Raw genomic sequence first — 27592 nt, 5'->3', positions numbered from 1 at the left:
CTCTTCTTTCCAACCCATTTTCCTCCATAGTGGTCTGTGTATGTATGTAGTTGTTGATCTGTTGGAACTTGTGATGATGCATTTGTTGAAGTAGGTCCAAACTTGTTTCGCATTGTACGATTTGATGTTGAGGCATTGCGACTCATAGCTTAATCAATCTACGAAGTTAGCGGGGTAGAAAGTTAACATTATATCACTGGTGCATTTATAACCTCATTTCACGGTCCAGGCATTACAATTTCACTTATTAGGGCCTGTCATGTCAAACCCTTCAGGAAAAACACTATATGAACAAGATTTTAAATGTTCCTAATGTCACATCAAAGGTGGGCAGTAGTTGCAACAGTAGATGTAAATGAGACATTTGTGCATCCAATTTCACAATTCTGTATTCACGTGAGTGTGGGTGTGAAACAGTGTCGAATTGGGTATCCACATCGTGTAGAGCACCGAACATGACTTGACTAAGCAGCAGCGTCTGTTGGCACATGTGCTGCGATTGAAGGAGTTTGATATGACTACAGTTGGTGCTACAGAAGCAGGCTGGTGACGTGTGTTTAGAGTTGGAACTTGGTCACCTTCAAACTTCGCTATATTAATTGTGTTTTGTCTTTCACCAGCAAGTTCGCAATATTAATTTATTAATTATGTTTGGTCTTTCCCAAAATAAATTATGAAGATCACAGTGTTTTCTGTGATTTGGTCATTTTGAATGTCTGTAAACATGATGGTGTGTAAATATGATGGTGTTCATTATCTTTGGTCATTAAACATTTACAGGTTAAAAGCATCACTTTGGTCTCAGAACCATCACTCTTACAAATTACGTAGCGCCATAGGTCATGTACAAGTGTACTTTCTCTTGTAATCGTAGCCAATTGATGTGAGACTGCATTTGAGGGAATACCTACTTACTCGACTATTCGATCAAACATCGTGGTCAAAGACTTGTCGGTTTGAAGCGAGGCCCAATTTGGTCTGAATACCACATCTGTTATACCGTAGATGTTGGTGGTGGCTTGAGCTCCTGGTTATATCTGTTTAATTGTGGACTTTACCTTTACAAAATCTTAAACATCATTAGTCATTGTCGTTGGTCATTTTCAAGGATGGTAGTCAAAACGCTCTTCCCATAATTCGTGACTGTTGGTTAGAAGAGATTGCATATAGGTAAAACCATGTTCAACCCTGAAACTAAGCTCTCAAACAAACGCGTGCCATAATAATTTACAGGTTGAAAGCACCACTTTGCTCTTAGAACTTTGATGTTAGTGGCTTGAGGTCACTGTTATATCTGTTTAATCGTGGTTGGTCCTTCACAACATACTTAAACTTCACGATGTTTATTATCTTCAGCTCACTGTTATCTAATATACATGGGAAGAGCAAACCACTTCAGGTTTGGATTCCTCATATTTGATTAAAAAAAATCCGTTAGACCTAATGCTAGAGTGAATGAGGTCATGCCAAGTGTCGCTTTTATCTTTTTCGACGAGTCTGCACTGCAAGGTTTCATCAATAAATTTTGTAATGAAAATATGATGCATGAGGAATAGTCCAGGCGAGGATCAAATTCAGAATAATATAATTGCTGATTTAAGATCGACAAAAATATCCAATTAGTGGAAAATACATGTAAGCTCAGCAAAACCTCCAATAAAAATAGTTGCCTGAAGTCAAGATATAGCTTCAGCCATTGTTCCAAGGAAAATCTCCTAGGTGGTTCATCGTTAATATCAAAACCTGTAAACGAATTGTGCTTTCACAAAACCTTCCATTTGTATTAATAATTACTATAATCTAAAAACACGTGAGCGTCGTACAGAATTATGAAATAAATGTTATTTACACACAGACTTGGATCTACTTGATATTATATAGAATCACATAATAACATAAAAAATTCTTAGACCATTACATCCATTTCAATAATACTAATGATAGTAACGATGGGCATGAAACTAACCATCATATTAATATATCAAATTACTTTCAACGGATACCATGTTCTTCAAATTGCCACTAAAATAAAAAAATATAGAACTGTCATACAATTCTCCAAATATGTTATAGCAACCACGAACTGAAAATCGTCCCCCCCTTGGGTACAATACCCAATGGGAATCATCAAGAGTCAGATGGTGTAGAAGGTGGAACAAGACGTCTATAGTGAGCTAAGTCCGCTCGCATAGCTCCAACCTCGGCAAGAAGACCATGTAGAAGCTGACCATGGGCTGCCTGAGTCGTCATAATGGTCTCCATCATAGCATGATGAGAGGGAGGAAGAGGGCATGTATGCGCTGCATCAACAGTGTCAACATCTATCTCATCATCACCATCCTCGGCAACAACAGATGTGGGATCCCCATGCATGTCCTCATCTTGAACATCTCCAGTAGTAGACCGTACTCGTGGTCTGTTGGATGGACCAACACTGAGGTCGACAACCTTCTTTTGGGCAGTTCGCTGTTTCAGAAATTTGGCTCCTATAGGGGCTTGGATGTGAACCAACTCGTGGGAAGGAAAGTTCTTTAATCCTAAATATTTGAGGACCCTATGGATGAGAACTGGGAAAAACAAAGCATGCCTCTTATACTTGCTCCTACGCACCTTGACAATGGTTTCGATGAAAAGGGAAGGAAAACAAATGGAACTATTGGTGACAAGGGCGTAAAGCAAGATACACCTGTCTACAGGGATTGTATGGATATGAGAGATAGGGAAAATATTGTGACAAGCTATCCTAAAGAAGATATAATTAAGCTCAGTCAACTCACTTGAGCTAATACTTCGGCCAGAATCCCGAATGTTTGATCGTCCACAAAGAACATCCATAACATCATCAATACGAGGAGACATAGAGTTTGGATAAGTAGGTGTACAAATTATAGGTACATCAAGGGCTTTAGATACGTGCTCCCTAGTTATTGTAAACGGTACACCACGTATGGACGATGCCACCTTGTGACCACCAAGATCCTCATGCACCGATAGATTCGAATAGAATTCTCTAATCAAGTCAGCTGGAGGGGGTTGTATGTTTGTACATAGGGACAGCCAATGCCTAGACTGTAGATTCTCACGAACAAAAGGATGCAGCTCCTGTAAATTGATTTGCCTTTCTCCCCAAATACGCCTACGCTTAATCAAGGTTTCAAAGGTTTGCTCATTTTCTGGCGTGAGGAACCTTAATTGATCAAACACCACTTCAGGTTCGGATGCAGCTTTGCATTTTCCCCTCTTAGTCCTCTTCGGACCCATAACTAATCGATGGTCAGTAGTGCAAACACGATCAGCTGACACAAAAACAGAACCAAAATGAAGTTTGAAGCAGAGAACAAAAATTGAAGAGTAACCAGCTACCATGTGTAGAAAATCATGCACACAATATACTGTCTAGAGCAGTTTACAACAACACAATGAAAACCAAATATTCTTATTCACGGGTTGTTTAGTTGGTGCAATAATTGTAATGCATTTTGGTCCGAGTCAATAATTTGAAGTTAGAGACCTAGAGTATATAACAGAAGTCTTATCATATAGGAAACATACAAGTGGATTTAGGAACTGACATATATCATACCATCGTAGCTACATGTAGTAAGTTTCACCAGCTTCTACAAAAAACAGAAAATAAATTGCACAATGTACAGTTCAGACATACAACCAGCATATATCTATACCACACACATATGGAGCCACTGGCAAGTTCATTTTGTGGAAGGAAGACAACCTATGACATAGGCAACCTTACTAACAACAATGCATTTGACTAGGCAAACACCCAATTTCATCACAATCTTCATAGACATAGACATAGAAGTGTGAAGCATCAAAATGCAAAATTTGAGAATAATGCACCAACAATGTGTAATTTCAAAGACAGCAACCGTTAAAAGAGTCTTACTATGTAAAATCCTCGACGAATTTGCGCGGGAAATTGTGGGTTCTAGCCGGATGAAGCGAGAGCAATCGAAGATGTAATTTCGGACAGCTGCAAGTTCTGCAGAACTGGGGAAGAGTTAATAAAAATGGGTAATAGAGTGTAATGTCCATATAACTCGATATTACTATAATCGAGTTAAATGCAATCAAATTTTCAGCACAAGGGCTTCCACATAAACCGACTGTCCGTAAATCGAGTTATGTGTAGCACAAATAACAAGAATCCAGTTAATGGTGGAACGGCTTTCTCATAACTCGATGTTACAGAAAACGAGTTAATTTCAAATAACTCGATTATACAGAACTCGAGTTATTTTTATGGGCCCCCAGGTATTTGGACTGGTCCAGATGCGGTCCAAGACGAATCGAAGTTTAAAGGTAGGCCTGCGACAATACTCGATTCTACTTGAATCGAGTTCTGTGCAGTGGACACTCACAAGAAATCAAATTCCTCGAGATTTGGAAAATCGAGTTACATTGTACACATGCACCCACCCAGCCCATATATTTGGACTGGTCCAGATGCAGTCCAAGAGGAATCCAACTGTATATGGCTACCTCGCACAAAACCGAACAAATAACATAGTACTCTGTTATTTGCAGTAGAATATCTCAAGAATGCAATTTCTGTGTGTAATGGCTTGCATATAAATGGCGACATCATAAAGCGAGTTATTTGCAGAGTTACTCAATTTTGTAGAACTTGAGTTCTTTTCACTGGTCTCCCTTAATCTTCCTGTTAGGTGTAATCATTTGTCAACATTAATTGACAATAACAAGTAGTCTTCTAATACATGTTCCAAAAATCATGCGGAGCCTTTTTATTAAATATTTTTTATTTACTTATTTTTTAGTGGTATGATTCTCAATAAAATGTAAGTTTCACACTTTTTATGAAAATTTCAGCAAGAAAATGGATTTAGAAATAATCCAGACTCATGATTTCTTATGACAATGATAGAATTACTTGCATTTCTACCGTGTGGATGACCCACTTTCATAAGCAGTTAATGGCAGCAGTTATGATAGGAGTTTGACAGATGTTGTTTGCAGGTTTGTTTAGTTCAAAGATGATGTTTTTCTATAAATTTTGGTGTTTTGAATGCTTCCGTGTATCCTAAATCTCTCTCCTTTTTTATTTTCCCCTTATATTCATCCTTGCGTTTGCAACACTACTGTTCTTTTGAAGGGCTACTGCAACAAAAAAAAAAAAAAATATCATCCATTTTGTGTAGATTTGATTTCAATATAATTTAATTATCTTATCCAGAAGCATGAGTATGGTCTCTCGAATTTTAATGTTTTTGTACATTACGGGAACTTGGCATTGGAATAGTTCCATACAGTCCTCTTGTGGTTTTTTAGCTGGCAAAGGAGCCGTGGAAAATTTGGCTGCAAATAGCGTATTGGTACATATTTCACCAGTATTTTGTGTTATTCATTTGTATATTAGCAAAGATTTTTCAGGAAACAATGATATTTTTCTTTGAGCAACGATTCATCAAGTTTTTTTTTTTTTTTTTTTGAGAAAGAAGCTGACTTATTTTATTAACTTGAAACAATTACATCCAAATCTAAAATCGAAACAATATGCGATGGGACATCTTCTATCCATACTTGAAAATCTGATATGCGTAATGCATTTTTCGGCAGACTATGAGCAACCCTATTGTCGTTTCTCTTAACATGAGAATACAACAATCGTTCAAAACTATTAGCAACCCTTTTCACATCATCTACCAGTAGACCTATTGGAGATAGGCTACACTCTGTTGACTTCAAACCTTTAATCTGACCGAGAGAATCTCCTTCGAGAGTAGCTCTTTGAAAACCCAACTCACGCGCAAATGTCACTGCCTTCAGAGCAGCCAGCGCCTCAACCTCATCAGGCTTGTAAGCTTGATGAATTTTTTCTGAACAAGAAGCCATCACAACTCCATTATTATCCCGAATTACCACTATTGCCGCCACTTGAAATTGATTTCCCTTGGAATATTTTTTCAAGGCATTAATTGGATTAACTCCAATTGTACATGCTAGCTGGCTGGTAGACTCCAAATTGGGTGTAACAATTCTTGCCAATAATAACTCTTCATTATTATTTATATTTGCCAAAAACGTATCCGCCTGTAATACCTCCACCGAAATAGAAGGTGTATTAATTGAGTTGGACTTATTGCTAATTGGCGTGGACTTTGGCAGCACTAAATCCTCAATAATTGCAGACACTGAAGCCCAATCCAGCTGCGTGGCTGAGGGCAGCATTAATCCGGGCGTTACTCCAGGAGTTGTAACTGAAGTAACGTTCCTCCAACTTCATCTATAACATTTGAAAAATTGCTACCAAGTGAAATTTTGAAAATTTAGCTTTCAAGCTTTTCAAGTTGCCACATTATATTGATTGACACAATTGATGGATTAACTTCTCACTTATTTTATAAACATCTAAATTTGCAAACATCTATAATAATGACTACAAATTATTGCACATGGTGTTATTGTATTAAAGTGTTACAATATATACAAAACATACAACAATGTCATCTGAAAAGAACAAAATCCTATAGCAATAACAATGTTGACCCCCCTAAAATAAAATCCAAGAGTCGCCATGCAAAAAAGGCCAAAATCCAAACAAAACCGTAGAAAAAAATACAGCATCACATTCATTTTAAAATACATATGAAAGTTCATCATAGTAATTAAAAATTTCCCAAGAGTGAAACTCTAAACATCACAAAAGTACCCAATCAATAAACTTGCAAACTGGGATGAACAAAATAGGGATGAATAGTAAAGTTGCAACATTAGAAAAAACACACTCTAAACATCACATAATATTATCATCACTTTGCATCCACCCTAACCACTTAGTCTTGGCACTTGAAAATGTGGACGTTGAACACAACATCGTCCCTCATAATCAGCTCAAATACGCAAACATCTCCTACTTGCAAACTATTTTCCCTCACAAACGCAGACCAACCAGCTGATACGACACATGATGAACCCCCACTTCGTTCATAAATGTATAGCTTCACAGGCCATACTCGGTCCACAATCTGGAGCTTGACAGGGAGTATACTTGCTTTGGTGTAGTCCTTGGTAAACCCGTCTCTTGGTAAGTAGTTGATAATGTGTTGGGGTAAACTCTGTACAAGGAACAATAATAGATATTTAACAAATATATTCCAGCAACAAGTATCTAATTGATCTACATCTTTTCACCTAAAAACACAAATAAGAAAAAATCATTACCAACAAAATGTCCAGCCACAAGTATCTAGTGTGACAATCTTTCTAATTGATCTATGAAAAATGACAGTTAATGGGAGTTGCATTTCTAAATTACAAAAATATTCCATTTTACTGAAGCTAAAAGCTTACCGCACGATCCTTGCCATTAATGTAGGATGGACGCATGGTAACAATGAAAAGGGGATTTTCTGATTTAAAAGCATTGGCTATAACAAGATTTTTAGCTACACCACCGTCTTTCTTAGGATGGGCTGATCCTGAAAGAAGTTGAAAATACGAAGTCATGCACATAAAATTAATAGAGCAGAAGCTAAACAAATCAAGCAGTTGCTTACAAAAGTGTAACATTCAAACCTGAACCCTCTCCCCTATAAAAGTGTTTGATGATTTCAACAGAGCTGTCATCACTCTCATCATCTTCGATCCTATGATGTACATGTTGTTCGTCGTCTAAAGTATAGTCTATTTCTGTTGCAGTGGCATCAAATATGAGTACATGAAACTGTGAATTTCCTTCATATTTGAAAACCAGCAAGTGCCCCACGGCTACACCATGAGAGCTTGCAAATTCGGACCAACCATTTTGAAACCAAACCCCCCCAGCATGTTGTGCCAACTTGACTTTCCATTTTCTACCATTTGGAATAGTGAGAAAGGCCATATCTAACAGGTCCACTCCAAATTTCTGCACGAACTTATCTGGAATCCGCTGTAAAAAGAATCTCCATAACATAAATGCAGGCTAGGGAAATAAACACATGCAATCAATCCTTATACACAATGCTAGAAAATAAAAGTTTGAATGACCCTCTTATACTTCTTAGTTACAGCCCCCCACCCCCACACAAAAAAGAAAAGAAAATCAAACAAAATAAAATGTAATCCTGCAACATTGACGTTATATTTAATAGCTATAACAGTAACAACTCTTATGAATTTTGAAACCAATTTATACAACCTAATCTTATAACCAAAATAACCATCAACCTCTACACTTTTACATTTCTCTGTTGTTGTTGAAATGTAAAAAATTTTGGGGAAATGTTGTACATTTGACAGGTCCACTGCAAAAGAATATATCTTAAACTGTGAATTTCCTTCATATTTTTCCTCAATCTCTACCATGCGCTTATATCCCTGTTCCATTTTTTGTTCATATCTACTTGTACGATGCAAAAGTACTCTGTTATGTGACTGTGTTCTTCTTAAAGTGTAACCTACGTATTGCAAAATGAAAGTTTTTCTGACTACATGTAACAAATGTACATATTTCAACAATCACAAATAAAGAAGATGAAGTGTTCGAAGTGTATTAGCATATGATTTTCAGACAATGATAGAATTTATAAATTTGAGCATACTTACAAGCTTTCCTTCCTGAACAGCATTCTGCAGAATAATCTTGAAAAAGTGTGGGGACCGATCAGCAGGACCATCGTCGTTGTCTCTCCTCCATTGAGAAGCCATTGTTCTGGTTCTCCAAACTTTCGCTGAGAAGAAGTTGAACAGTTGCTGCTTCGTACGTTTGAGCACTAAATAGTGGGTTGGTCATACACATAACCCGACTATTCAGAAATCGAGTTATGTGTAGTGGGACTAAAAGGAGTCCATGCTGTGCGCAGTGTATCTCAGAGGAATCCATGTTGTGTGTGGTGGTTTGGAAGTCCATTTGAAGTAACTCGATATCCTGAACATCAGGTTAAAGTAGAATTACTCGATACCCTAGAAATCGAGTTATGTGGGACTAACTCGCTTATAAAGAAATCGAGTTAAATTACATGGGAAATTGGGAATAACTCGGCAACAATTGTAGACAACGGTCTTCAACTTATCTCGATTCTACATATATCGAGTTCCTCTCAACAGAACTCGGTAACCACTAAATCGAGTTACGTTGACTGGGCTTCCTGAGCCAGCCCAGATTAGTTGGACTGGTCCAGAGGCAGTCCAAGAGGAATCTAAGTGGAGACAACGGCCTTCAACGTATCTCGATGCTATATAAATCGAGTTACTCTCAACATAACTCGGTTACGACGAAATCGAGTTAAGTTGACTGGGCTTCCTGCACCAGCCCAGATATTTGGACTGGTCCAGAGGCAGTCCAAGAGGAATCTAAGTGGAGACAACGGTCTTCAACGTATCTCGATTCTATATATATCGAGTTACTCTCAACATAACTCGGTAAGGATGAAATCGAGTTAAGTTCACTGGGCTTCCAGCCCAGATATTTGGACTGGTGCCAGAGGCAGTCCAAGAGGAATCTAAGTGGAGACAACGGCCTTCAACGTATCTCGATTCTATATATATCGAGTTACTCTCAACATAACTCGGTAAGGGTGAAATCGAGTTAAGTTCACTGGGCTTCCAGCCCAGATATTTGGACTGGTGCCAGAGGCAGGCCTAGAGGAATCTCCAACGTAACTCGGTACCCTATAAATCGAGGTACGTTGAAGGTAACTCGGATATCCAGATATCGAGTAACTCAGATACTTGACAATTGAGAGTGGATACAGTCGTAGGGGGTTGAAAATGGACTGCAACGTAACTCGTTATCTAGAAAATCGAGTTTTATTTAGTATAACCTTTCTACTTGTAGTTTTGCTTGCTACTTGCACTGTTCACACGCATTCAGTAACGTGCTTATTCATGGTTAAAGTGGACCTGCTGACAACCATGCTGTGAACAACAAGTCATCCATACAAATCATAACCAACCACATCCATCAGTAACATTCCCCCATTTGCATTACGCGAATGAAAAAATCATCCATATATACAAGCTTATTTGTAAGTAAAGAGCCTCTAAAGCTTTAATCAGTTGATGTACAAAAATAAAAAGTTCCATTTCTGCATTTTAAACAGTCATAGCAATTGTAAGTTGAAACTTGGACAGCATCCGCCAACAATGGTTTTAGGCAAACATGGAGTCATAGCATTTGAGTGACACCTTCTTTTTGTTCTTTTCAGAAGTTGCCTCCTTTCTGAGGAGTAGCCAACACAGAAATTAGTATACAACCCATGGTAATCAATAAATTGAATTGACAAATATAGAAGAGCATTCAAGCTTGCCTGCTTAAATGAGGAGCATCTACAGTTACACCTTGCGGATTGAATACAAATCTGCAGCAAAACATATACAGTTAGGGAAATAGAGACCTCATGAATACTAGAATATGTACACCACAAACAATAAGATTGAAAGAATACTACAAATTACTGCCCACATCTTAATTATAACTCATATAATGTAATATCTAAACATGTAAAGAAGAATAACTTATGATACCCCCTTGTTACTAAGATTTGTAATTCTTACCTGCTACATAGCACCATGGCTTGTTGAAGCCACATTTCGAGTTGGACATGTACGACGGTTATGACCCTCTTGGCGACACAACCCACACTTCAACTTTGGTCCATTCTCAATCCACAATGAGGTTGGCAACTCCCTATCCTCGTCATCCATCTCATTGCGGATTCTCGTGGACTTGGGCCGACCTTTTTCACGGATCAACCGCTGGTTTGGCATTACGGTTCTCCTTTCTGCTGGCTCCGGCCATTCTAACCTATCTTTTAGTGGTTGGAATATAGGCTCATAGCTGTGATAGCGTTCTTCAAGGCGGTAGAAATGATCCATATACTCAGTGGCATCATGGTTGTGTTTGGCACAAACTGCTATCAAGTGGGAACAAGGGATCTTGTTTGCTTCCCATTTGCCGCACGTGCATGTCATGTCTATGAGGGAAACCCTATGGGTGTGATCTCCCCCGCCAGTGTTCAACAGTGAAGACTGTGTCTCCACTGTATATAACCGTTGTTGCGCACTCATCCTTCTAACAATATGGAGCTTCGCCTTCTCTTGATTTTCCTCGAACTTGTCATAGGCATATTTGCACCACACTTGCCCCTCTTCCAACTTCTCTAGGGTTTTGTTTCGACGTTCGTCAAAGTATGAGTTCACCTTGTAAAATGTAAACTTCACCATTGCAGTTATGGGCAAGCTACGTGCGCCCTTAAGTACCCCATTGAAGCACTCTGACAGGTTGGTTGTCATTGCCCCATATCGGTGCCCATGGTCGTGTACAAGTGTCCACTTTTCTTGATTTACCTCCTTAAGATAGTCGTACGCAGCCGGGTTGACATTCTTGATGCAATCCATGGTGTTCTCAAACTTCCTAACTTGATTCGCAGTTGCTGCGTTCCATACCAAGTTCTTCAAGGCCACACTATTGAAGTTAGTGTTAACATTGCTTACTAAATGGCGGAGGCAATACCGGTGATGGGTTAAGGGCGGTTGCAAGTAGCCCCTAGTGGTGTCATCGAAGCATGATTGTATCCCACGATGCCTGTCGGATATTATACACAAATTGGTGCGGTCTGTAACATAGGTCAACAGGCATGCCAAGAACCATCCCCATGTCTCCGTGCTCTCGCTTTCGACAACGGCAAATGCGAGTGGATAAACCTCGTTGTTACCATCTGTTGCCATTGCTATCAACAGCTTTCCTTTGTACTTGCCATAAAGGTGCGTTGCATCTATGCTTATCACCGGCCTGCAATGCCTAAACCCTCTAATACACGGACCGAAAGCCCAAAACGCGGAGTTGAATATACAAGTCCCCGGGACATTGGGGTCACACTTTAGTGTGGTCACAGTATCCGGATCTGCATCAGACAATGCAGCTAGAAATCGTGGCAATTCTGCGTACGACTCGTCAAAATCCCCGTAAATACGTGCAACTGCCTTCTGTTTGGCTTCCCAAACCTTGTACATAGTTACATCATGCCCATGCCTTGCATGCAACATACTACGCAAGTCCCTTACCTTTCGGGTTAGGTCTTCCCGTACATACTTCTCAAGTGCAATGGAGATGAACTTTGAATCCATCATCCGCCCATCAGTTGGTAGCTGGAGGGATGAGCAACTATGGGGACCCTTACATGTACTGATAACCCACATCCCGTGCTTCTTGCTGCAATTGGCCCGAATTGACCACAGACATGCCTCATTCTTACACCGCACTACCAGCCTATTGGTGTCAGACTTGATGACCTTGTATTGCTTGTTATGCTCCACAGAGTAGAGGGTCAACACATATTGAACAGAGGCTTTATTCTTGAATAGCATCCCCCTTGCTGGGTGGTCATCTTTATGCCAACTTGTAAGATGTCCTGTACCCAATGCAGGTGATGGGTCATTAATATTGTCCCATGTGTTTGATGTGAACCATTCTGGGATAGGAACTGTTGTAAGGCAATCTTCCTCGTTATTTTCAATCAGTGGTACATCTAAGACCTCCGCGTCGTCCACTGGTCCATCTGTATCAATGAACTCTTCATACACATCTCGGCTGGCATCAATATCAATTCCCCCGTCCATATCAGCTTGGACATGCTCATATGTGTGAGTAGACCCTCCCACATCATGTGTATTGGTGGCGCCCACCACTTCGGTGTTGTCCAAATGATCTATTGCACATGGTTGATTATTGTAGGGGAAAGGCGTGGCATAGGCAAAGGGAGGATGCACGTCAACCGACAATGAGTGTGGCTCTTCCACCCCACTGGCATGCTGTGAACTTGCACTACCATGGAACCCAACAGCCTCAACAGTTACATACAAGTCAGACGCTATGAACTGGGGGGTCCGCTTAATCACTGCCCACATCATGTCCACGTCAGCATCGCAACCCAACGGATTTGAGTTGTAGACAACCTGAGTACTCACAAGTATCTGGGGGGCACGGTACACAATGGATATCTTATGTGACTCCTTGTCCAACCGTAGAGCTTCCATTATCTTCCGGTGCATTTTTCTCAAGTGTGTTCCCCATTTCAACTCAATGAACTTCTGCTTCACTGACTCGCCTTTATAGGACAGCCCATGCAAGTCATGGAAATACTGTTCCCCATCATAGTAAACGTAGAAGCAGTGACGACCCATGGCAGACCTGGATAAGGACAATTAATTGTGGTTATCATGCAGAAGATAGGGGGTTATGTTAATGCAACAGTAATTACTCTTTTACAGATGCACTATGATGCTATCCTAATTATAGGTGTACACACTTGATTCGTTTGAACACAAACATTGGCCTTTTAGGGGAGACGTGCCACAACAAAGAATTAGGGTGTTTGTAAACTCGCTTGGTAAGGATGCAATATGGAGTAGGAAAATGCAAACATGGTCAGCAAAACTTGTTCACCTCGCAGGCTTTCTTTTTCAGAACCCACACAGCAAAGACTTTCAGAACTGAAAGAGCCATACAATTTAAACCTCAGTATACATTACACATCATTAGTGTGTAGTTACGAATGAATGCATATGTCATCATATGAATTCACCGTACAATGTTTGTTTATATATATGTTTATTTAGAATGATTATATACATATTTCCCAAAAGAGTTCTCAAAAAAAAGTATTATATACATTACTATATAAAACTCAACATATTTAGGAACAATATGTATACAATGTCACTATCACACACACATACACACATAAGAGCACACAATAATTAATCGTTTCTTGGACAATTTTTTGCAGGATTTTCAATGCACTAACAGTTTTTGCAATTCCTAACAAAAATGTTTCAAAAAATTGGTGCCCTAAGCACATACATTATATGTAAACATACCTATACATGTGTGTGTGTGTGTATATATATATATATATATATACATGTGATCATATATGGGTAGGTAGCTTTGTTTATATTTACATATATTTGCATATACATACATACATACATGTATATATATATATATATATATATTTCCCCTTATATGTGTGTGTGTGTGTGTGTGTGTGTGTATATATATATACATATATTTGGGAATGCCACATATACATCTTATTATATGGGTAAGTACGTTTGTCTATATATACATATATCTATACAATGTTTTCTTTATGTATATATATACACACACATAATGTCAGAATAAGACAGTTGTAGAAAGCAATCCAAACCCTTAAGTAGTTATGTAAGTCAATCCATTTATAAGTAGTTATGTAAGTGAATATATACCTGTCAGGGAAGATGTGCCAGAACAAAGAAGAAGGGGACCACAGCAACAGCACGCCTGGTGAGGATGCAATAATGACAAGGAAAATGGCAGAAGAGTTAGCAAACTTTGTTCACCTCATAGGCTTTCTTTTTCAGAGACCAGACAGTGAAGGTTTTCAACACAGATAGAGCCAGACACGTGCATGGATTCTGAAATGTGGGGAGGGGGACAACATGACTCGATATTAAGTACATCGATTTTATATAAAACTCGATACCACATAAATCGAGTTACTGTTGACAAGACGTATTGAAATGACGGCATTTCAGAAACTCGGTTAATGAGAAGTCGAGTTACATGTAACTCCGCATGCTATAACTCGATTTCTATGGAATCGAGTTGTGGCCCCATTTCCACTACAAAAGCTCACTTCACACGTTAGAAGGTGCAGCCATGTTATTCTAGTGCAAAGAGTTCCCACCATTGCGTTTTTGTAGAGCAGGATGGGACGAACCTATGTTGTGTTTAACGGTCGTGTTCCAGGCATATACGACAGTTGGCTAGATGCGAGTAGACAAGTTCATAAATTCCCAAACGCCAATCACAAATCATATAAAGATCGAAGGGAAGCCGAAGCTGCATACATGGAGTATTTGCATGGTAATGGTATGGGCGTGCATGGTGGTGTGTCTACGTCGTGGGAAACTCCAAACATATCAACCTCAACTCCACCTAGCACTTCTCAAAGCGAAGGAACCAACTATGGCAGTGGAGACATTAGGCACACTTTGTTAAGGTATCAGTTGGAAGTTGCCATTGAGGAGCGTGACCACGCAAGGAGGATCGCAACGTTGAGTGCAAACATGTTGAATGAAGTGGTGGCTCACGTTGTGGGGGATGATGAAGTTGATGCACCCACGAGACAACGTACGGATGCATGAATGCAAAAGTACGACTTCTTGTTGTGGTATTTAGTAAGATATGTATACTTCCAAGTACCATCTGTTGTCATGTGTGCTTTAAGTAGAAGTGTCATCGTTTTCCAATTGTTTCACTGGCAGATATGTATATATGGAAAAATAACCTTATTATTTTTGTTTTTGGACTACTTTGGTCTTATTCGGTCCATTATATCTACTTTGGTCTTATTCGGTCCACTGTGGTTTCTAGGAAAATCGGTGTACTACATTCTATTTACTCTATTTGATCCTATTCAGTCACCTTTGGTCGTACCCCGTCTATTTGATTCACTGCAGTCCATTATTGTGTACTTACAAAATACTACATCAGCCTATACACAATGAGCCACGATTAACGAATGTACATGACGTAAAAAACAACAATGAATTGCATAACCTCTACATGAACGATTTGGAAATCCTCCTCGTTGGAGGATTCACTGCAATCCATACCAATCAAAGAAAATTCAAAGTTTAAAAAAGCTAGGATTGGAATTATTCATACATGATAAATCGTCCAACATATGAAAATTATCTAAATTCTTCAAGTCAATTCTGAAAATTTTAATAGCCACAATATAGAAAGTCCAGAACAAAATGACCATGAATAAAAATTGACACCAACCAACTAAAAAAACAAATAACACAGCTATATAAAGGTTCTTGAATCCCAAACACAGTAAATAAAACCCTAAAATTATGATGTACCTTGTAGTATTATTCTGAATTAGAAAAAAAATGAACACTTAAAATTTAAAAGTTACGTAATCTCGTGAACATTACATGGAATACTACAGGTTTCAATAGATACATTACAATGGTCCCTCTAGCTAGCTCCACTGGACAAAACAGGTTCATCTCTATGAGAGTGGTCTTGCCACTGCCAATTCTGCCAACAATACGTATTTTGTGCCCTTCCTCAAATGTGCAACTGATCCCCCTCAGAACAAGTGCATCAGCCTATATTTGATCTGTTTTATCAATGATATATAAAGCCATATTATAAAGGCAAGTTTGAAGCAAATAACACAACTCTCAATCATGTGAAGATAAATAGAAAACCAGTCAGATTGGTAATGAATGCCAAAGCATTAGTCCGCTTAGATAAAGTCCGGAAGAACTTCAAATCAAGAATGCTTGCACTTCCGTCAAAAGTGCAAGCATTCCTTTCCCACTAAATACTCCACAAGAGACAAACTCGGTATCATCATGTCTAAATTTTTTAGCAATCAAACCATGTAAAGCACTAAACATATGAGGATTACCCATGTCAACAGTTTGGTCAATTAATGCCAACTTATACATCAGAAGTCTTATTAAATGCTTCTTCCACTTCTAACTTATAGGAAGCTCAAAGAAAATATGTTTGATGATCACCAAACAGACATGTAAGAAGAAAATTTTACAGCATCGTTAGTTTGCAAAATCTACAATTATTTTCATTCCCACATGATTTCAACACATTGCAAATAAGGATATATATATATATATATATATAAAGCACAATGAAGGCAAATAAATGGAAAAAATACCTGTATGCCCAACAAAAGTATGTGTACATTTGCTTCCTCTCCAAAGTTTTAAAGTTGTATCACTTGAACCTAAAATCGTGGTAGCATAAAAATGAACCCCATAAGTTCATAGTGAAAGACATTCGTAGTTGATAATGCATTCCAATCTGATGTAACCAATTCCAACTACCAACAAAATCTAAAACAATATCTAGCAGAACAGTCATCTACTTAATCATATTATACCTGTAACAAGCTCGCCTGAAGGCAGCTTTATGAGTGCTTGGATTGCTGCCTTATGAGCCTCCCAGGATTCTGAAGGTTGGCCACTTCTCCAACGTCTTAATGTGCTGTGGTGAAGGAGACATTAGATACTAACCGAAAATTATTGAGAAAAATGCATATACCTTTGTAAGCATAGATAATAATTCAAACCCAAAAAACGGCAATACACAAACAATAAAAGTAACATTCAAACAGTATGCAAATTTTTCATTAATGCCTCCATCATTTCATTAAAGCAAATGATGGACAATATTTGATTCATTGGCCAATGACACACACAACATATATATATATATATACTGAAAATCATAAAATAAGAAGGCTAATTGATGAAAAAATCAATAATCAATTAAATGTTTCTCATTGGGTTCCCAATTTGCTACCAAAATGAAAAGGTAATATATACAATGATAAATAACAATTACAAACCCCAAGAAGCAAAAGGAACAAAACATGCACACATAACTAAGATTTTTGCCGTTTTCAGCTTTGGGTAAGTTATATTGTGAGCTGCTCTAGAACAATGCTAGAAAAAAATATAAATTCTATTCTCCAAAGTTCCTACTAACGAACTTGTAATCAAATGTACACAGATCTAATCATTCTAGAGAGGAGGGGATTTAAAGGAGATTAAAATTAATAAAATGGGAAGGAGGATGTACCAATCTAGGAATTGTAGGGAAGGCGAATCAGAAAATTAGGAGAGAGACACATACCTAGCCAAGCATTGTAGAGACTCGGATAAATGATTTGCTACAAAGGAGTTGGTTCTGCCATTGATCCGCATAAACTTCGTCATCAAACTCTTTTACAGAAAGTATCAAATTACTTCTTCTTGCTTATCAACAATACCACACATTTGTTTCTCACAAAACTAACAAAAATAAAAAAACAAATTACTCTCTTACAACCCACTTTACTGTAGCTAACAACATACAAAAACACAAGAAAGTTTGGCTTCAAATGAATACCAATCCAGACATTTGTCAAATTGCAATCAAAACTCCAAGTGCAGAAAAACTTCCTAATACATCAATAAATACAATACGCCTTATGGGTTTTCTCCAAAATATCAATTTCTTGACAACAAACACATTGACAGCCAGTATTCTCCCCAAGCAATGATCCAGAAATAGATGCACAGCCACCAAGATTCTCCCCAATTAGTAGAACATTTTGCATGCTTATTCCAGTCACCTATACACATGAAGAATAAGCACACAAGGACAATCCAGCTCAATGGCCTTTTCGTGTCCACCATTGCAGTTAGGTCTAAAAAAAAAAATACGACTTTAGAAGAAAAGTGAAACGTAACTATGCAGTCACCTATAGGTAGGAAGTATAAGCATACACTAAGGCATTTAATGATCTTTTCGTTTCCGCCCATATGCCCTGACAGGTCTAATCTTACCTGTTTCATCAGACACAACAGCATAATTAAATTAACATAATCAATCAAATGCACAGTACAAGTAGCTCAAGAAGATGGGAAGTGTAGACGAAGTACATACCATCACCGGTCCCGCAATCGGGAGCATGCGCACGCGGGCGTCGCGATCTCCGCAAAGCCTCCACCGGCTCAATGTCCTCAGCCGGTATCTGCTCAATCTGTACAGCCTCTCCGTGGGCGGTTTGAGATGGAGCTGACATGGTGGGGTCCACTTGCACTAGAGGTGGGGTGGGCATGCCTGGTGTGGGGACAAATATGCATCCACCATCATGGGCAGATCCACTGAAAACTGGGGGCGACATACGAGGAGGGCCCTCAAAGTCCGTGCTAGCACCATGGGATGTAGTGTGGGCTGGAACAGTGCCCTGATGATCGACGCTATGGGATGGCCCAGCACCATCGCCAGGCGTGCATCGCGGTGTCCTGCCGTCGTCATCAGACAGTACCCAATCAGTGCCAAGCCATGCCTCTTCTACACCCTCCTCATTCCCTTCCTCGTAGATGGGAGCCGACTCGGTCGTACGGCTGCGACCAGCTTGACCACCTCCACGATGTCCACCCCCACGAGACCCACCACGTTGCCCGCCACGAACTGGGGCCTGTCTATCAATGTCAACTGCTTCTGCAAGCGCATTCGCCAATTTAAGTCGGCCTAGCTCCTCCACAAGCTCTAGTGTAAATGTAAGGTCAGTGTGCATGTCAGAACCTTCATCGCACCTCGGTATAGACCTAATCATCGTCCGAACCTACAAAACAAGGGCGTCATAAAAGCAAGAACGCAAGTATGATGCAAAACTTGGATAAATCTGTTCCAAAATCAAAAGAAAAAGTAGCAAACATAGCTAATGAAATCCTTATATTACTTATAATTATGAAGCATCTTTAAAAAGACAGTGTATACAAATAGGGGTTGGCCCCCCCTGTGCAAGAATTTATAGTTCCAACCCAACACTCAAGAGGTTGTATGTTTCCTGTTATGTTTATCGCTACGCAATCTAAACATTGAGATAATACTTCTAAAAAACACGTATAGTTGGTTGTACATAAGTTCAATCTTAGCATAAGTGAAAATATCAGAATTTCACTTCTGTATCTAGGCTTCACGAGATTTACAACTCCATTAATATCACATTGCAATCAGGACACATATTTTGAAGTTATTATTTCCTAACGTACACGCCCAAATCAAATGAATTGAAAATATCAAACGCAAGCTTCAAGTTTCAATTAAGGGAAGTACCAAAAACTTAGAACATATATCATACTTGAATCTAGTATAAATGCACATCTCCTTGCTGCATACTTGCAAGATTTTAAATGACCTTTAAGCTGTTGGGAATTGCATTCTACCAACAGTTTAGTAAGGGACTTCCCAATCCTAGAGGTAATATCTATCAAGGAATATGTAATACATTAATCAGTCCTGGAGGAAAGGCTATCTAAACTATCATGAAATGCGAATTTATCACTACTACACAGAGTTGCACCGTCCATTTTAAAGTACAAGCCAACCAAAAACAAAAAAAAATAAAAAAAAAATTAAAGTAAAATACAATAAAACCCAACCCAACCTACCCTTTTTAAAAGTTGAATGTAATTATATGAACAAAGGTGTGGTCATCATTAGTCATTGCCCATTAACCATTCCTCATGCAAACAAATTGGATCAAGACAAATTCAGTTTGTTATGAACAACTTAAATCATGCAGTATTTTGACTTTAAAACATAATGACATGTCATGCAGTATTTTTTCACTTTAAAACAAAATGACAGAGAAACTTATAGAGATGTAACAACAATAACTATTGTGGACTTCAAAATATGCATGATAAATCTGCTGAGGATATTTAATCCAACAATGGTTTCATCCATAAAATAGGAATTGTTGCCTCACCATGAGTTCCCAATACGCAGACTCTGGTGTTATGTACCGCCTTGTGTGGCGATTGTACCACATCATGTACTCAACGAGATACGTATCATCATCGTCTAGGAGATCGGACCCGCGAACTACATTCACTCGGTTGGCCCATTGCCGAATAAAGGGATCATGTTCTACCTCCCAGTTCTTCTCCCATTTACCCTGAAGGGATATCTTGTGAAGGGTAGTCGACGTATCCACGACACTTGGAACTGGTTGCTTCATCCCAAACTGACGGAGGACTCGCTCAGGATGATGCCACTCCACTATCCAAAAGAATATCAACGGCACCTCGGCCCTCCAAATATGCTGCCCAGCAGTGCAATACGCAGGTAGGGAGCCTAGCGTATGCGTGTACGGCTCCCATACAATCTGCATAAGTAGATTATGTTTGTGATAGTGAGACATCATACTAATTTAACATTATGTAGGCGATATGTAATATGCAAAGCATGGAATTTCTAGCTTCTAGTCGTACACAAAATCTTCAGGGATTATTGGGCAGAAACTAAAAGAACAACAAAATTGACCTGCAAAATATATTAAAAGATCTAGGTTGTTCATGTCCACCATTTTCAGCCCCATGTTCATATGCTGGACAGGGTTCAAAGCTAACTGACACCATCAAATACTAGGGTTTTCAATCTGAACCAAACTTAGAGGAGGGTACTACAGCATCCTTATGGCTGTAAGATGAATCCAAGTTGATGATTTCGCAAAATCTTTTTATCGTAATAGAAATATTGTGCTACATTAATTGCATTAGTCATTAACAATGTTTCAATGAATGAGAACAAAATGACTATTATAAGGTCTACTGAAGACATTGCATTTCAAGTACCACTTTATATTGCAAGAAATGGAAGCTATGTAAATTATTACATGGTATAATCCTCATCAAATACTGTTATTATATTTCTATGTAAATATATATTTCTTATAAATTTTAGTGTTGGAAATTACGTAAGCCTTTTAGTTATCTCAAACTAATCATGTCAATGTCTAAAATTACATTCCTCTTGAAGAATATGGTGATCAGCATATTTTGCACGCTTCTAAAATTATATGAATAAAGTACTCGTTAATAATCCATAGCTTTTAATAATTTTAGGACTATTAAGGCAGCTAAAGTGGGGACAACTTAAGGAGTTGCATGCTGCAATTAAATTGTGCTCTCCAACTTTGGTGCAAGGAGCACGAACTAACTTTTCATTTAGGTAAACAACAAGAGGTAATGTGTCAAGCGTCTTTATGTTTTCTCATATATCACTGATTAACAATTATTTGTTTCTTTAAACTTAGGCCATTGTTTTCCAAGAAGACAATCGAGGCTGTGCATATTCAAAATATACCACTTGAATACGTAAATCGAAGTCAAACAGTATTCTACTAGACTGTAAAAATATAACCTTCAATTCAGCAAAGGTAATTTATAACGTACAATGTAACAATGTTTTTTGCATCACAATAACAATTTTTGTAATCCTGGATACCCCTATGTTAGAAGAAGAAATACTAAATTGTCTACTTATTAGGCAGAGCAATAACTATGGTTTTAAGCTCATAACATTTTATTAATTAATTACAAGTGATTTCACAAGCTTAATTACAAACCGTACAAGCTTAAATTACAAACCACCTGCAGCACCAGTGGCACCAATGAATTGTAAAGAGCTTAGATTCACATTGACTACCTATGAAAACACCATCAACTAGAACATCCCAAACAGATGTTTAGATAACATAAAAGTTTATATTAACCTTAGATGGTCACTTAATACTAAATATTGCTATGTTCTGTCACAGGGGTAGTGAAATGCATAAACTCCAAACATTAGTAAGTTTTTGAAGGCAAAGCAACAATTGAGACTATCTTCGGTGCTCACTCTGGCATCCTAAACAACCCCAAATCTCACAAAGGGTTTAACCTATACCCTGGACTCTCGAGTTCCTACTGGGAGGGCACTAATGGCTTTGTATTTTGGAAATTTCACAGTGTGGACCCAAGCAATGACAACCATCCAGCATTGGACAAGGACAAGCTATGGCAATGGCTTAGCCTATGGTCACTCTATGACATTCAAGTCAGAGTAACTCCATCCTTTAGTTTGCTTAATTTCAAATTTCAATGAAAGCCAGAGAAGTGATCATGTGTTTTACGGGCCAATGATCAATAATGTCATCATTCCCTCTGTTTCTGTACTTAGGCCAAAAATGCAAACTTGGGTTATATTTTTGCTCTCATGTCATGATTACACAATAATTAGATAAAATTTTCGTAGTTTAACATTTGCAGCTTTCCCAACGTTCTAAATTTAAAGAATTTTATCATTTTATGAGATTTAACAGCCAACTATATTACAACAGTGAAGAGCAGCTCTAACTCAGCAAATTTAATTCAACGAAAATCTGGAATATAATTGTGGTAATATCTAAGTCAACCACCAAAACTATAGCGAATCCAGAAGGTGTGAAATATTAATAAGCTTCAACAGTTCTAAAAAAAATTTCTAGTTTAAAGCTTTAATATTGAAGTATAACAACTATCAAAGATTCAAACTCTCTCTAAAAGAATTATGAGCACAAGTCTGGGCTAACCTGTTGAGCAAGACTCCAAAACGCATGTAAAGAAGCAGAAAGTGCAAAAACAACGAAGAAGACAGTGAAGCAGAATTCACACAAGGATTAGGGAAAGAAAAAAATTTGGACCATTTCTCGATTTATGCGTGTCATCCTTGCGCAGGGGCCATGCGTTTTGAAAATATCATTTGTATTCTAATATGCCTTGATTCCCTTGTTCTGAAAAGACCCATATTTGTCAAGTTTATAGTTAGAAATTTGTTGTTTAGAATTTAATTGACCATGGTGGTTCTGCGTTTACAATCATTCGCCTTATATAAAGTCTTAAGAAATATTGTTTTGAAATTTTTTAGTTCATTTTCATAGCAGGCTAAAAGTTCTATTTTCTCATGTTAAGTAGGTTGAAACGGTGTATAATAACATAATCAGAAAATGAACACAAACTTTTGATTCAGTTAGTAGCTGGAAAGAATTTAAAGATGTCATCGTCAGTTTCGAAGATGCATCATTAAAATCAAATGAATTACTTGAGCACACAAATACAACCAAAGACAAATCTGATCATCTTTGGTATACTATTAGGTAAATTCATTTCTCATTGAATTATAACCAATTACATAATCCAATATGTGCGTCTTCTCTTCATTGCATCAGCTTAATGACATTTGTAACAATTGGTGGAGTTTTTGTTTTTTGGTTGCAACACAAGTTTGAACTCACTGCCTTGCACTAAACGAAGACTTCATGCTCAATGTTTTGCGCATGTTGCACATGCTTCAAACATCTTGGAAAAGGGACAATTTATTCTGTGTTTTTTTTTTTTTTTCCGTGTAAATCACAAACGTTTCCGTACATAATGAAGAATATAGCCAAATTCTACTTTATATATATATGACTAAATTTATATATAACCCATTGATTTAACCCAACTTAACCTGAGTCATGTTAGTTGGGTTGCATTGGAAAAAACCCTTCAATCCAACCCAATTTGGAAAAAACCCTTTGATTTAACATTCAAGAATTTTTTACTTTTGTTTTACTTTATGTAAGGACGAGCAAGTATTCATGCAGGTGCTACAAATGGAAGTTCTAATGTGAAGTACTTCACGATGGACATTCCAATTGAGTTAAATGATGGGATGGAAATCCAAGTACCAAACAAAATGATTGGATGGTATTATGAAATCAACTCATTCCTACAACAATCCAAGAATTCAAAATAATATAAAATTGAGGGAAACGAAAATAAAAGCATGTGCGGTGCATTTGAGGAAAACGTGCTCGGCCCGTAGTTATAAGAATTGAGGGAAACGTGGTCATAAGAATTCAAACTAAATTAACCGAATACCTGCTCGGCCCGTACTGTAGCCAGTGACGCCCGGTACGCAGCAAGGACGTGTGTGGCATGCTCTGCGGTGCATTTTGGCCCGCTCCACCTACCAAACATGAGATGTCGACAAATGCTCATTACTGAACCTTACATTTAACAAACTTTGCTTTTATATTTCACATCCATATACTAAGCATTGATAAGTTTCTTTCGTTTGTTAGTTTGGCATATTTTTAATTATATGAAAGAGACAAATAACGAGAACTCAATGAACGTACCTAATGGCAAGGGGCCCTGAGTGCACTGGCGGTAGAGGCGGCCTCACAACAGGGCATAATTGTGGGAACCTTGAATAGGCCCATAGCTGCACCAACAAGAGTGCTCCTCCAATCTGCATCGCATCCTTCTTCGATGCACCACAAAGTTGCCTATACAGCCAGGCCAATGCTGCACTACCCCAGCTATACCGTCTCGCATTGCTGACTGGGTTGAGCAACTGCAGAGGCAGCAGTGAGACCCGGTCCGCAGACCTGTCCATGAACAAGAGGGCCCCCATCCGTACAAGTAGGTGGTAGCGGGCATATTGCTGCACGACTTCGTCAGCAGCGTCCACAACTAAGGGAGCGGCAAACTGTGCATCAAGCCAGGTGTATCTTATCCTCGCCCCAGCAAGGGTAGACTTGTTTGAGTTTGGTATCGGGGGTGGAGGTTTATGGCCCAACAACTGTTCGCACAGCTCACTCCATTTGTAGTCTGTCTTCCCAGTGACAGGCAACCCATCCACCGGAAGCCCCAGCATCACCTCCATATCTTGCAAGGTGATACCCATTTCTCCATGGGGTAAGTGGAACGTGTGCGTCTCCGGACGCCACCGCTCAACCAACGCCGTGATCAAGGCGTGGTCGACCTCCATATCAGGAACCTTGAATAAACCAGTCAACCCTGCTGCATCTATGTGTTGCATGATACGTGGATCTAACCCACCCTGTGGCAATACACATTTACGGCGTCGAACCTTTATCATGCCAGGCGCCTCCTGCACACGGACGAGTATTCTGTTAGGAGATTAAACACGAGGTAATTATAAAACAAACATGTATTAATAATACTACTACATACCTCGTCAGCGGCGCACCTCCAAAGTGGACTTGACCGATGATTCGGCTGCTGGGCCAACTGGGTATCCACATCGGGTCCAGGCCGCACTCTATCTAGTGCCTGCATATCTGACATGGCAGCAAATACATTGTTAGCAATTTTCTAACAAGTAAACCACATTTAATATAAAATAAAAGCATAGATTCAGTAAGACATTATATTTTGAGCACAAGATTTTCAACATCACTTCTTAAATAAATAAGAACTTGCCATAAAAAAAATTATTTCAGAACTATTTAAATCACTTCTTAAAGCTTCGGATAATTATTAATTAACTATTTATGAAAATATAAGTTATAACACCACTCGATTTGCCAAAACCCCTCATCAAAACCCCAAGCACATTTAAACTCATTAATGAGAAAATCATCATTGCAGCATATAAAAGACAACAAAATTCTCATCTTCATTAGTAAATTTACTACTTCCTTAAGTTTCAACAAACTAATCAAAATCCCACACAAAACGCAACCTAACATTAACCAACGTCAGAAAATATTTCAGAGGGAGAGGACCGTACCTGTAATCAGCGGCGGCGGGAACCAACGACGACTGATGGAGACTCGAGGAAGAGTGGGGAAGCCTGATCGCAGAGCGAGAGAGACAGAGTGTGGAGAGAGAGTGATGGCAGAGAGCGAGGGAAAGAGAGTGTACAGAGAGAGTGAGTGACTGAATAGCGTTGTGAGACGTTAGGGTCCTATTGATTCAAACCGCTGAACATAACTCGATTTCCAGTTTCCCGAGTTATGGCCGTCTACACAAACATTTTTTTATTCGGGAAAATTCGAAAGGTCAGCCTAACTCGACTATAATAATATCGAGTTATTTATTAAAACTCGATTTCTATATTGTCGAGTTACAAAAGAGGGGCAATTCCCTATTTAGTTTCAGAAAGAGGGCAAACGAATGTTTAATTTCGAGAAAAAGGGTATTTGCCCATTTTCTCCCTAAAACAAGAGAGTCTTGAGTTCGATTCATTTTTTTACTCTACAATCGGTAATTTGTCAAAAGAGATGTCACTTTTAACGTCTTCATTTTTTAGATGCAAAACAGTTTGTCTTGGTTACATACCTTATCTTATTATTTTATCCAAAAACACAAGCAATTGTTATCAAGCCTATTTTACATATGTACTTAATTAATGATAATTTTTCACGTAATATATATATATATATATATATATATACACACACACGCCTCGGAGCCATTAGAATAAGAGAGGAAATGGTCTCCCCATGATGTCTGGAAATGGAGCAGAGGCATAACTTAAGCCTTATTAATGTGTGCCTCTTGTCACTAGCATGAACGAAAGAGATTATGCACTTAGGTACTTTTAGATACAGCTGCGGCACGTAATTAGAACCTCCCCTTCATAGACCTTTTTTTGTGTGCTAATTGATTAATTACCTCTATATAGAATGCAATTTAGATAAGCTTACTAACTCACCTAATACGTGTAAAAGAACAGTTCACAAAAGTCATTCTCTCTTATCTAGAATTATGTGTTCTTATGTGGTTTTCTCACAAATTGAAATGTCAAATCCCTACATGTCGGTGGACAAAGCCATGCACAAAAGGACATATTGAGCAAGTGGGAGATGACAGAGATTGTATATTATGAAAGAGATATATCTAAACCAAACCCAAAATTTAGATAAAATAAATCAATCAACAAATCCATTTAGTAATCCACTATAGTAACAAAATATATAAATCAAGGTATAAGGATTTAAGAAAACTAACCTAGGCTATAGAGGTGAGAGCTTTTTCTTCTTTATTTCTTAGTGAGTGAAATAGAGTGTAGTATTACCAAGTAAAAAGGGAGGCGTGGGATTGAAAAACTAAAAAGGTAGGCGCTTGTTTTTCAGTGATAGGGAGAGGTAGGGTTTTGTCTTCTTCTTCTTCTTCTCTTTTTTTTTTTTAGTTAAAATGACATTGCCGTGTGTGTTTTTTTAACAAGGGGGGACTGGGTTTATTTTACTGCAATGTGACTTCTCTTTTTGTTTTATTTATTAAAATTATGTTTTTTTTTTTAATGACAACCACGTCACTTTCTTTTTTTGGTCACTTTGAAATATCATTTTTTTAATTATTATTATTATTAATAAAAGATAGAAACACCATGAAATCTTACTTCTTGCAATTATTTTTTAGCAAGTGTTCTTTTAAAAAATGTCAGGGA

General features: G+C 38.3%; 3 protein-coding genes and 1 pseudogene across 7 annotated transcripts in view; all 4 read right to left on the bottom strand.

Moving 5' to 3' along the window:
- Positions 1-27592, bottom strand: part of LOC126706540 (chaperonin 60 subunit alpha 2, chloroplastic-like) — an 84462-nt gene that overhangs the window by 24112 nt on the left and 32758 nt on the right. The gene's annotated exons all lie outside the window — the stretch shown is intronic.
- LOC126706553 (uncharacterized) lies at positions 15858-18223 on the bottom strand. Of its 2 annotated transcripts, none has more exons than XM_050406086.1 (4): positions 17687-18223; positions 16932-17035; positions 16707-16775; positions 15858-16134 (listed from the first exon to the last, which is right to left on the bottom strand). In XM_050406086.1, exons 1-4 carry the CDS (start codon positions 17767-17769, stop codon positions 16130-16132), a joined length of 261 nt encoding a protein of 86 aa, XP_050262043.1. In that variant the 5' UTR covers positions 17770-18223; the 3' UTR covers positions 15858-16129. The 2 variants fall into 2 exon arrangements, with proteins under 2 accessions (XP_050262043.1, XP_050262042.1); XM_050406085.1 differs by having other exon boundaries at positions 15858-16145; positions 17687-18220.
- On the bottom strand, positions 17929-26178 carry LOC126706539 (serine/threonine-protein phosphatase 7 long form homolog). 2 transcript variants are annotated; one of them, XM_050406064.1, is made up of 8 exons: positions 25931-26178; positions 25372-25478; positions 24531-25288; positions 24271-24358; positions 20316-20714; positions 18482-19166; positions 18322-18381; positions 17929-18242 (listed from the first exon to the last, which is right to left on the bottom strand). In XM_050406064.1, the coding sequence occupies exons 2-7, from the start codon at positions 25474-25476 to the stop codon at positions 18332-18334; spliced, it is 2085 nt and encodes a 694-aa protein (XP_050262021.1). In that variant the 5' UTR covers positions 25477-25478; positions 25931-26178; the 3' UTR covers positions 17929-18242; positions 18322-18331. The 2 variants fall into 2 exon arrangements, with proteins under 2 accessions (XP_050262021.1, XP_050262020.1); XM_050406063.1 differs by having other exon boundaries at positions 17929-18381.
- LOC126707751 (U6 spliceosomal RNA) lies at positions 23040-23150 on the bottom strand (annotated as a pseudogene).

The sequence above is a fragment of the Quercus robur genome, chromosome 11 (genome assembly GCF_932294415.1).
Source record: "Quercus robur chromosome 11, dhQueRobu3.1, whole genome shotgun sequence".
Taxonomy (NCBI): domain Eukaryota; kingdom Viridiplantae; phylum Streptophyta; class Magnoliopsida; order Fagales; family Fagaceae; genus Quercus; species Quercus robur.
The sequence above is the reverse complement of the archived record's forward strand: the minus strand, read 5'-3'. Positions and strand labels throughout refer to the sequence as shown.